The following is an 11898-nucleotide window of genomic DNA, read 5'->3' on the forward strand; positions in this document are numbered from 1 at the left end:
CGTTTGCGATTAGTGATTAGCAACATCGGTAATTTCTTCTGAATCTTCAACTGATATTGATTTTCTTTTATTATAGTCGATTATTATTTTCTCAATAAAATAGAATTTTTTTTATTATCCTTTAGTAAGTCCACTTAAAATTTTTGCCTATGATCAAGTTTTTCGAGCTGTCTCTGTCCACAAAATCAGATGCGTTCCGATTATGGCATCGTAGGAAACTCTTACTTTGAACATATACCCGCTCGTGGTGAATCTTCTCATTTTTATTCTGTTGTCACAGCCAATATTTGCCTCCACCGATACTATTTATACACATTGGCGTAATTTTCCGACTCTTATAGGTATCCATTATTCTTTATTAAGAATTTTTTTAGACATCCCATTTTGAAATATGATCAAAATTCGAAAGCTTTGCACCCATAGCCGATTTTGTAAAAAATTGGATAGAAATGCCCCCACAGCTTGACTATTAGAGATGGAGATGGAAACTCCAGCCACACACTGCAGGAATCCAAGATTATCACTCAAGATCTCGCATATCATTCAACCCCATAAATCATTCAACCTTCTTTGGACACGAAATCAATCAAGGATTGAAGAGCATATTAACATACCAATTTTACTACTGTGTTTATGGAAATCTTTTGGCTGTCTCTGTATTTAAACATTTCAGTCTTGTACTCATGTTCTTATTAGAAAAAAATACACAAGAAATATACAGCCCTTTTTCTTCTCACACATTCTTTATATTTTCTGCTTGGTATTAGAGCTTGTGTGAGTATAGGGCTTAACACACCACAGTCTTTCTTTCTACACCATGACCTCTCTATCCTTAAACGTAGGCAACTTCATTACACTTAGGCTCACTCCAACCAATTATCCGCTGTGGCGTGAACAAGCTTTGATTCTTGTAGAAAATTAGGAGCTAGTTGGCCATCTCAAAAATGAAGAGCCTGCTGTAAGTATTATGCCCTAGGTCCAATCAACTTTGGACATAAATACTTTTATATATAATTAATGCAATTAAATGGCAGATCTATTATTTAATTAATAGATAATTAAATAAATAATAGAGTCCGTAGATTCAAATATTTGTAATTTGTTAATCACAAGGAGTTGTGATTGTGAGATACAAATTACATTTGATTGAATCTTAAATCATCCGTGGTCGTAAGTAATAACGAGATACGGATATCGTTATTACGGATAGACCATCACGTGTAGCATTTCTTACTTGTGAAGTAAGTAGCTGATCTCACAAGTTAAAGTGTGGTGACACTTAAATGAACACGTGGATGTTTGTTATAGAACAAAACATTGGAGACCCGTCGAGAGATTCCACATGGATAACTATCTGAGTGTCGGTGGTTAATCTCTAACGTTCGGTAGTGAAATTGGTCCTTTGACTTGAGGTCGTCATGGTACCTTATATGAGGACAGTCATACTTTGGCGGTGTTGGATGTTGCTCTAGTAAAACTAGAAGTAAAATTAAGCCCCACCTGGGCATTGACCTATGATGGTATTGGAGAGAATTCACAAGTACGATTCATTTGTACATTACATATGCATATTTATTTATAATATAAATCGTTTATGAACAATTCCTAGATATGCTTTTTAAATTTTTGTCAAGTTGTGTCATGTGCCTTACATGCTTAAATAGGTCAGGACAAACTAAAATTTTAACAGTTTAAATTGTCAATAAAAGTCAAATGATCAAGGGCAAATTAGGCCAATTACCCTATTAAATAAAACAAATTGAACAATACACTTTTAAATTAATTAAAACTATCACTACCGTAATAATTACGTTCAAAACTCAAGAAAGCCCCAAAGTAGAAACCCCAAATCGGAAACCCCTGAATCTGAAAACCCATGATAAACCCCATTCTCGACTCCGACCTCGACGCCAACGTTCTTGTAGAGAGAAAACTTCACCCACCACGTTAAGGAGCCACTTCAACCAACAAAGATGAAGACTACGAAATTGAAATGAGGCAGACAATTCCCATAGCCTGGGTGAAAACTTCTTGGTAGACTTGGTAGATATTCTCCTCAAATTGATCCCAAGTTACTATATATTGAAATAGAAGCTACTAAATTATTAGGTTTTAAGTTTTGTATAAGTGTGAATGCCTTCCATACGCTGGCCCTGTTCGGTTCTCAAATGTGAGACTAAGTTTCTACTTTGAAAACATACCAATTTTCATACTTCATCTGTATTCTTTAAAAGTTGGTTTACTGGAATTTTATTTGCCGGTTTTGATGTCCAAATGGATTGATGCTAACAAATTCACCATATTGATTAAATTATGATATGATGACCCAGACTCTCTTTTCTCTACTTGCTTCTTTCCTTTTTTTTTTTTTTTTTTAATTGTGTCAAATGCTTCTTTAATTCGTTTCAATTTGAACGTGGTTGCGAAATTTCTTATTAGAGATGTTATTTGTGAAAGATATGATCGATGATCGAGATTGCCACAACTCCATATCTCGTAATTGATCGGATCATATTGACTGGGATTATAGTTTCACGGTAAACGAACGAATTTGGTTTTGTCATACCACGTGACATTTCCCGTCACATGTATTGCCCTGACACATTGCTAGATGTCAATCAGGGACGGCGAATGTGAATTGACGATAAATTAAAAGGGTGTTTTAATTTATCAATTTTGATTAGATCAAAATAATATTTCACGTCGTTAGGCATCGTGGTCGGGAACCTAATGGGTCACACACAAAAGAGAATTGGAAGATTGCAAATTGCCAATTGGTTAATTTAACAATCGTTGAATAAATTAATTAATTGGATTTGTTATTTATATTTTCGAATTAATTAATTGGATTAATTAATTCACGGACCGGGTTTAATTAATTGGATTAATTAATTATTGGACCGGACCGGGCCTGTTTGGGTTTATATAAATACATAACTAGGGTTTGAGGTCCATTAAGGTTTTCATTATTCTTGCTAGCACAAGAGAAAACCCTAGAGGCTACAATCATGTTCTCTGTGTGGATCACCGTTGGAGGCTGAACAATTGGACAGCTGTGGTGGCGAATCAAAGTTGTGGAACAAAAAGAAAAGCAAAAGGATTGCAGATCTGGAAAAGGTACAATCTTATCACAATTCCTAACCAAACACAATGAGATCTATTGGATGGGAATCGAAATAATTTAATTTTCCGCTGTGCATGTATAAGTAGATTCCCAACACCTGCCCCCACCAAATACACCACACTGAATCCAAACAACATCACAGAGACAGAAAAATTTGTTCCCAGTTTAACAGAAGAATTCATTGCCTGGCAAAAGTCCGATCGTCTCCTTCGAGGATGGATCATTGGAACACTTTCTGAGGAAACTCTTGGACTCGCTGTTGGCTTAGACACAGCCCATGCAATATGGGAAGCTCTCAAAAATGCATATGCACATGATTCACAGGAACGCGAGTTCAACTTACGACAGCAATTGACTTACCTTCGCAAGGAGGAAGACAAAACCATTGGAGATCATATTTGCACCTTCAAAGGATTGTATGACAATCTTGCAGCCATCGACAAACCCGTCCCTGACCAAGAGAAAGTTTTCTGCCTTCTCATTAGTCTTGGGCCTCAATATGAAACCTTCACAACAACCATGCTAAAGCCACCAAGACCAACATACAACGAGCTGATTTCACCGCTCAAAATCTTAATCAAAGGCGTAGTTGGTTTTCTAATCATGTCGATCCAACGAGTCCCCAGTTTATTCCTCAATTGGCGTTTTATGGACAGTAGCAGCGGTAGCCTCAATAGCCTCCCTCTAGGTATCGTGGTAACTCACAGAAATTCACTTCCACTGGGAGATGTTTCCAAGCACAACAACCCAGGGACCATAACCAAAGCTATTCGAACAACTCCACTCCTTCAACTCATCAACGTCGTACCTTATCGCCTGGACAACGTTGCATGACTTCTGCTAAAAGGGATCTATATCGAGAGGAACAATGCCAGTACTGTGGATCAATGGGTCACATCGCCAAAATTTGTTGGTGGCTACGCAAGAAGCCTACTCAACGTGATGATATACCACAAGCACTTGCAGCACTCACACTAGACAACTCCATCACAGACACTGAATGGACCTCAGACACGAGAGCTTCTAATCACATGACAAGTAAGTCAGGTATGTTAACCAACATTCATGAAGATTTTGGTATTGATTCGATTCTTATTGGAGATGAATCCTCTCTACCTATCCTTGGTATTGGTGACTCTTGCATTAAATAGAAGAATATTACCTTACCTCTTCGTGATATCCTATTTGTTCATGACTTAACAAAAAATTTGCTCTCTGTAAGTTAGCTTACTGGCCAATTTCTTGTTAATTGTGAATTCTCTAAAACTAATATTTGTGTTAAGGAACGGGATACAAGATGGCCAATAATAACAGAAAAGCACAGGGTGACCTCTACGTTCGCCCCACTTTACTAGAATTGTACTTTTCCTATAATTTCAAATCAGGATCAGCAGAAATTTGGCACTAACGCTTGGGACACCCTCAGCCTTTGGCTTTACAATTATTGAAAAATAAGAGATTAATTGATGTCACAGGGACTATGAAATCTATGCACCTTTGTGATAGTTATCAACTAGGAAAGCTTAGTAAACTACCTTTTTCCAGTTCTGAACATTCAAGTTCTGATATATCTGAAAAAATACATTGTGATTTATGGGGACCTGCCCCTATTTTGTCTATTGGTAAATTTAGATATTATGCATGCTTGGTCGATGATTTCTCTAAATAAACTTGGATCATTCCATTACAACATAAATTTGATTTTTTTACTGCTTACATCTTCATTGAGCAATATGTTACGAGGCAATTCAACAAACAAATTAAAATCTTTTACTCTGATGGAGGCGACGAATTCATCAACTCAAAACTATCATCTCATTTTTTGTCTATAGGACTCATTCATCCGGTATCTTGCCCATACACTCCAGAACAAACAGGTATGGTTGAAAGACGCCATAGGATTATACGAGAACTAGGTATGACTATACTATTTCATAGTGGTACCCCTCTTTTTCTATAGTTCGAAGCCTACACTACGGCTGTCTGCCTTATGAATTGCCTACCTTCATCTGCTCTCAATTTTGAGACCCAATATTTTTGCATTACATGATATTCATCCTGTTTACTCCTCACTTTGCATTTTTGGCTCTAAATGCTTTCCTTACACTTGGGACACACGACGCCACAAATTTGATCCTAAGACTATTCCTTGCATCTTTGTATGCTATAGTGATAAACATAAAGGTTACAAGTATTTTCATCCCTCAATAATTTTTTTTTATCTCGCGACATGTTGTCTTTGATGAGTTAGATTTTCTTTATAAAACTAATCATAAAATTAATACCTCTCCCACCTGATCACAGGTCATTAGCATTTTTGATTCTTTGTTATCACATTTTGACTTCATTCCTCAACCCGAGGCTCCATCAACATATGCTTTCCTATCCCCCGCAACATCTCCTCCGCCATGCTTGAGTTCTCTGCCATCAGTGGCTCTCCACGTTCCATATCTAGGACCAGTTGACTCTTCCATCTCACTAGATTGTGCATCACCTGAAGATACGACTTCAACTCCTTCACCAGCTAGCACACAACTTGGGTTCAAACCGTCTCCATCTGTTCCTTGTGTTGCTCCTGAGCCTTCTCCCCAACCTGAATTTGAGGCTCCACTAGAGCCAACTGGTACACTAGAAATCCCCGAGCCCCCACTTGCACCAGCCTTGCACCCCATGGTCACTTGGTCTCGCTTTGGAGTTGTTAAACCCAACCCAAAGTATGCCTTGACTACCATATCCTCTGTCCATATCCTCCCAAACCTTCCAATATTCGAGAGGCCTTGGCTCATCGTAGTTGGAAAGCTGCCATTGACGAAGAACTTGCTGCCCTACATCAAAACCAAATTGGCAACTTGTCCCCTGAGCCCCTGATATGCATGTCATTGGCTCTAAGTGGGTTTTCAAGTCCAAACTCAAACTCGACAGCTCTTTAGACCGCCTCAAGGCCTGTGTGGTTGCAAAAGGGTATCATCAGATTGATGGCATAGACTATACTGAGACATTTTCTCCCATAATCAAACCAAGGATTATTCGGCTAATTATCACCATCGCTCTTGTTAAACATTGGCCCATTCGTCAATTGGATGTAAAGAACTCCTTCCTCCATGACCTTATTTTCGAGAATATATATATGCTACAACCTCTAGGAATGGTTAACCCACAGTACCCTACACATGTTTGCAAGCTTCACAAGGCTCTCTATGGCTTTAAACAAGCGCCACGCGCCTGGTTTGATCGTTTCAGTGCCTTTTTCCTTAAATAGGTTTCTTTTGCAGCTTGGCCGATCCATCCCTATTTGTTTTTCATTCCCCTTATGGTTCACTAATCTTGCTACTTTATGTTGATGATATTTTACTTACAGGTTCCACTACAGTGCTTGTTACAGCCTTTATTCATTTGCTAAGTCGTGTATTTGCTATGAAGGACTTAGGACCGTTGCATCACTTCCTTAGTATTGAAATCTCTCGAACACAAGATGGCCTTTCTCTTGTTACAATCTCATTACACCCTTGCCATACTCGAACGCTACAACATGATAGACTGTAAACCTATGAGTACACCACTTGAAGCAAAAGCCAAGACCTCCTCACATAACACTTCGTTGGCATATCCAAGTTACTTTCGCGGCCTTGTTGGGGCTTTACAATTCCTTATCCTCACTCATCCTGATCTTTCCTATAGTGTTAATTACGTTTCTCAATTCATGTATGCCCCCACCATCTTTCACTTGAAAATGGTTCGGCGCATCCTACGATATGTCAAAGGTAGTATTGACTTCGGTTTACACTTTACATCTAACACTTCACTTGATCTATGTGCCTTTTTCCATGCAGATTGGGCGGGGTGTCCCACTACCAGACGCTCCACCGCTGGCTACTGTACCTACCTTAGGGGCAACCTCATTTCCTGGTGTGAGAAGAAACAACATACAATCTCGCGCTCCAGTTCCGAGACTGAGTACCGTGCCATGGTCAACACTGCTGTAGAACTCACGTGGTTGACTTTTATTTTACACGATCTTCGCATTCCTATGGGTTCTTCCCCGATCCTGTATTGCGATAATCTCAGTGCCCTTCATATGACCGTTAATCCCGTGTTTCATGCCTGAAGCAAACACATTGAGTTAGATTACCACTTTGTCCGCGAAAGAGTTGCACTTGGCCTACTTTCCACTCGTCATATCTCCATTGATGACCAGGTTGCAGACCTTTTCACCAAGCCCATAACAAAGGCTGCCCTCAATTACTTTCTTCCCAAATTCTGCCTCCGACCCCAGCATAGTTTGCGAGAGGGTATTAGAGATGGAGATGGAAACTCCAACCATGCACTGCAGGAATCCAAGATTATCACTCAAGATCTCGCATATTCATTTAGCTCCAGAAATCACTCAACCTGCTTTGGACACGAAATCAATCAAGGATTGAACAACATATTAACATACCATTTTTACTACTGTGTTTATGAAAATCTTTTGGCTATCTGTGTATTTAAATATTTCGGCCTTGTACTCATGTTCTTATTAGAAAAAATACACAAGAAATATATAGCCTTTTTTCTTCTCACAAATTCTTTATATATTCTGCTTTGACTAGATTACAACACATTTTTTTATAAGAAAGACTAAACACCAATAATTTTTAGGATAATTCTATATGTACATTATGATGTTCAAAATGGTGTCCATAACATACACGTGAAATTCCCTGATTGGAGGATTGAAAAAACTGTTTTTCAACGCTCCAATGATGTTATTCCACTTGTACATTATGGACACCCTTATGGATAACATAATATACATGTAGCATAATCCTAATTTTTATCATTTTTACAGATCCAAATCCCACAATTACCTTTTCGGTTGTCTCTATTGTACTAGCAAGATGTTGTTTTGCCAAATCCCACCCAAATGCTAGAATAATCATCATAATTTCATCGACGTAGTACTGTGATTGTCCCTTTGATAACCCAATTTATTTCCTTTAGCAGTGGACATTACGAAATTTATTTGATAAAGTACATTTAGTACTTCTTAATTGGGGTGCCTCATTATTGCGCCACCTTCGAACACATGCCATATTTCAAGAATAAGTTATGTACAAATTTCTTTGACGATGAAGCTTTCTTCAAGATGACCAAATTTACAAAAAGAAAAAAGAAGGTATTTTCGTGATTGCATCTCAAAAATAACAACTTTTTAAAGTCTTTCAAAATTGTTCATACTATGACCACATTAGAGAGCATCCCATGGACAAATCGACACGTCTACCACATCATGCTTCTACCTACGTGGGGGCCGATGGGTGATCGGACTTGCCAAGAGTCCATCCATCGTTGATAGTGAAATAAAAATTAAAAAATTAATATTCTAATAAATTTAATTTCCCAATTAATTTCCCGATGAGATTGCGTTAATAAATAAAATAATTAAAATATGAAAATTAATAATAATGAAGAAAATTTTGTCGGTAATAAAATAAAAATTATATTACTATAAAAATTTAAATTACTGACTAGATGATGAAAAATAAGTGAATAAGAAATAAGAGTGTGTTTGATTGACATGAAAAATATCACCTAGAAAAGAAAATATTTTTCATCTTTTGTGAAAAATAAAAACCACATCTACCCAAGGAAAATGTTTTCCTTAAAAACAAGGAAAATTAGGCATATTTTCAAAAGTTGGAAAATGTTTTCCATGGAAAAAAATAGCAATCAAACACTTTAAGTAGGAATTTGGGTGGAAAACTGATAATTTCCACGGAAAATAAATGTAATCAAATATAACCTTATTTATTTATCGGGCGATTAATTAAAAAACCATCAGTGATTGCCTACATGACAAAGGTGCACTAATGATTAGTGATAGTATTGTTATGATTGATTTCGTTTGAATTACCAATAGATTTTATTTTCATCTGTTACTATCAATGATTTTTTCATTAAATTTCTTTTTTTGTGATTAACCATTGAATAGGCACAATTAAAGATGAAATATGCATAATTAAGAATTTCATCTCTAAGGCCCTCAATTGTTTGAGCCGCCTCTAAATGTTGAAAAGTCCATCTTCATATTCTTTAAGAATCACTACAATGGATTTTTTAAAATATAAATCCAACCTCAACGACAATTAAATATACAATTATAAACTATGTTAAACATGTAAACATATGCTCAATCAAAAAATATCAGTATAAAATAAATTCTTACTCATTTTTAAAGAGGTTCAAAGGTTAGCTCTAAACTCGTAGAGAACTTTCGTAGGATGGATCTATATACACATGTTAATACATCTTCCAATCAAAAATGCATTTTCACTTATTTGCTTTAGGTTCTTGGAAGTTGAAAACTCTCTAAAGGACCAAAAAATGTTAAACTTAAGTAAACCACATATTGCATGTTCGAGCATGTTTACAAATTCTTATAAGTATGTGCTCACGACTTTTTATGACTCAAAATAAATTATTGTGGTATCATGCAACAATATTGACCCATACTTTATTTTTATATTTTCAAAAAACCATATTTTAAACATTACCTGTTGAGCTTTGATACCATTTTGTTGAGTTTAAACCCCAAAAAAAAAAAAATGAAAATATTTTATTAATAATAAAAATATTTTTACAAACCAAGCACACAACTCTCACAATAATTATATTAAAGGAAGCACTAATTATCTCTCTCTCTCTCTCTCTCTCTCTCTGTCTCTCACTTGATTAGTTTCACACACATCATTCATATATATGTGCCTTTCTCTATCTCTATGCTCACTCTCTTTTTCTTCTCTTCTCTTCGTTTCTCTCACTCTTACTCTCACACACAGCAAAAATATATACACACACGCAAAGTCGGTGGCTTTCTTCTAGCTTCTTCCAATATGGAGGTGAAGGATTTTTATAGGCTTGAATGCAATTTATTTTATCTGGAATTTTCTATGAATGGTTATGAGCTTCAATTCCAACAACATTCCTATTCTTTTTAAAGTCGGTGATGATTCTTCAATTTTCCCTTTCAACATTGACTTTTCATTTTGACCCTTTTCTTTTTTGTTTCGTTCAATTTTGCCTCGACGAATTTTGAAGTGTTCGATTCTTTATTAATCACCTTTGCTACTTTAAATATATTTGGTTCTTCCATACTTTCTTCTTCTTTGATTTTTAGATTGATAATTAATTTGGTTCTTCCATACGTTCTTCTTTATTTGTGATTTTAAGTTTGTACGTACCTCAATCTCTTCTTATTGACTGGGCCTTATTTCCTCTGAATCTAACAGTTGTACCCTATGAGGTGTCTGCCAAGCATATGCTACTTCTTCCGAGTCTAATAGTTCATCCTTCTGTGAAGTCCACCAAGAAGACTCTTTATCAACCATGATGTCCTCTCTCGAGTCATCGGTCCAATCATCTTCTCCCAAATAATTAATCCAATCATCTTCACAATCCAATTGTTTAGGCACGACCACCACTAGCACATCTTCATCCTTTACACTTGGATTAAATTTCTTTTCTCGAACCTCATCAATTACTGTTGTGGATGCCTCAGCATGCCATTTTTCTTCACTATTGTATTTCTCTTACTTGTTGGAGGTTGGTACATTACTTTCTGCAAATTCCTTTTTAACCTAGTAATCTCTAGCATAATAGCCTCATTTTTCACAAACAAAACATGAGCCATTAGTTCATTAAAATTCCTTGGACAACTGGCCTCTTTTATAGCAATTTTGTTGAACTCCCCTTGTTTTATAACTTCCTTCACGTTTATTTTCTTTATTATTTTGTTGAGGGGTGTACCTCTTCTTTTATAGCTAAATAATGTTTCTTCCTCTTTTTCTCTTTTTTGAGACCCATAACATTTGTCTATTCCATGCTTCCTGATCAGCCAGCAAATTTTCAAGATTAACTAATGAAGGTCACATTGGCCAACCTTGTATTACAAAAGTAAAACTTCTAAATTCGGGTTTCAATCCATGTATATGATTATTCTTTTCATTCTGGACTCCAATATCTTACTTGATGTGTCTAACTCAAATATTTCATGACAGATAGATTGAACTTTATTAAAATATTGACTTATGGTTAATTCTCCTTGAGTGATCGAGAGAAGTTTATTCTCTAAAAGTTGCAACCTCGAGTCATTTTTCTTTGAGAATAATAGGGCCAAAGTGTCCCATGTTTCCTTTAGTGTGTTCTTATCCCTTATGTGCTACAACAATTCTTTCTCGATCGCCGTCTTTATTACAAATAAATACTTACCTGCTTTGATTCTCCATTTCTTTAGAGCACCGGTCTCTTTTGGCGACGTCACGTCATTTCCACCATCTCCCACAAGTCTTGCCATTGGAGATATGACTTCATGCAAGTTTGCCATGTAGCGTAATTCTGATTATTGCTCACTTCGCCTACCACTTGTAGGTCACTCATTGTGACTTGAATTACCCATTTATAATCAAGCAAGCTTTAGGAAAGTTTTACAATCTCTTTTTGTGCACGAACTCAAAAACATCAAAAAATCCTTCCTAACTGTCTAGCTCTAATACTAAATTGTTGAACTCTGATACCACTTTGTAAGTTTAAACCCCAAAAGAAAATGAAAATATTTTAACAAGCCAAGCACACGACTCTTACAATAATTATATTAAAGGAAGCATTAATTATTTCTCTCTCTATCCACTTGATTATTCTCACATATATCACTCATATATGTGTGCCTCTCTCTATCTCTCTGCTCACTCTCTTTTTCTTCTCTTCATTTCTCTCACTCTCTCTACTCTTACTTTCAC

General features: G+C 36.3%; 1 protein-coding gene across 1 annotated transcript; it reads left to right on the forward strand.

Annotated features, from left to right (window-relative positions):
* The first annotated feature begins 6596 nt into the window (after positions 1–6596).
* Positions 6597–7229, forward strand: LOC111411351 (uncharacterized mitochondrial protein AtMg00810-like). Its single transcript, XM_023041890.1, has 2 exons — positions 6597–6885; positions 6955–7229. The coding sequence occupies exons 1-2, from the start codon at positions 6597–6599 to the stop codon at positions 7227–7229; spliced, it is 564 nt and encodes a 187-aa protein (XP_022897658.1).
* Positions 7230–11898: the final 4669 nt, after the last annotated feature.

The sequence above is a fragment of the Olea europaea genome, chromosome 15 (genome assembly GCF_002742605.1).
Source record: "Olea europaea var. sylvestris chromosome 15, O_europaea_v1, whole genome shotgun sequence".
NCBI lineage: Eukaryota > Viridiplantae > Streptophyta > Magnoliopsida > Lamiales > Oleaceae > Olea > Olea europaea.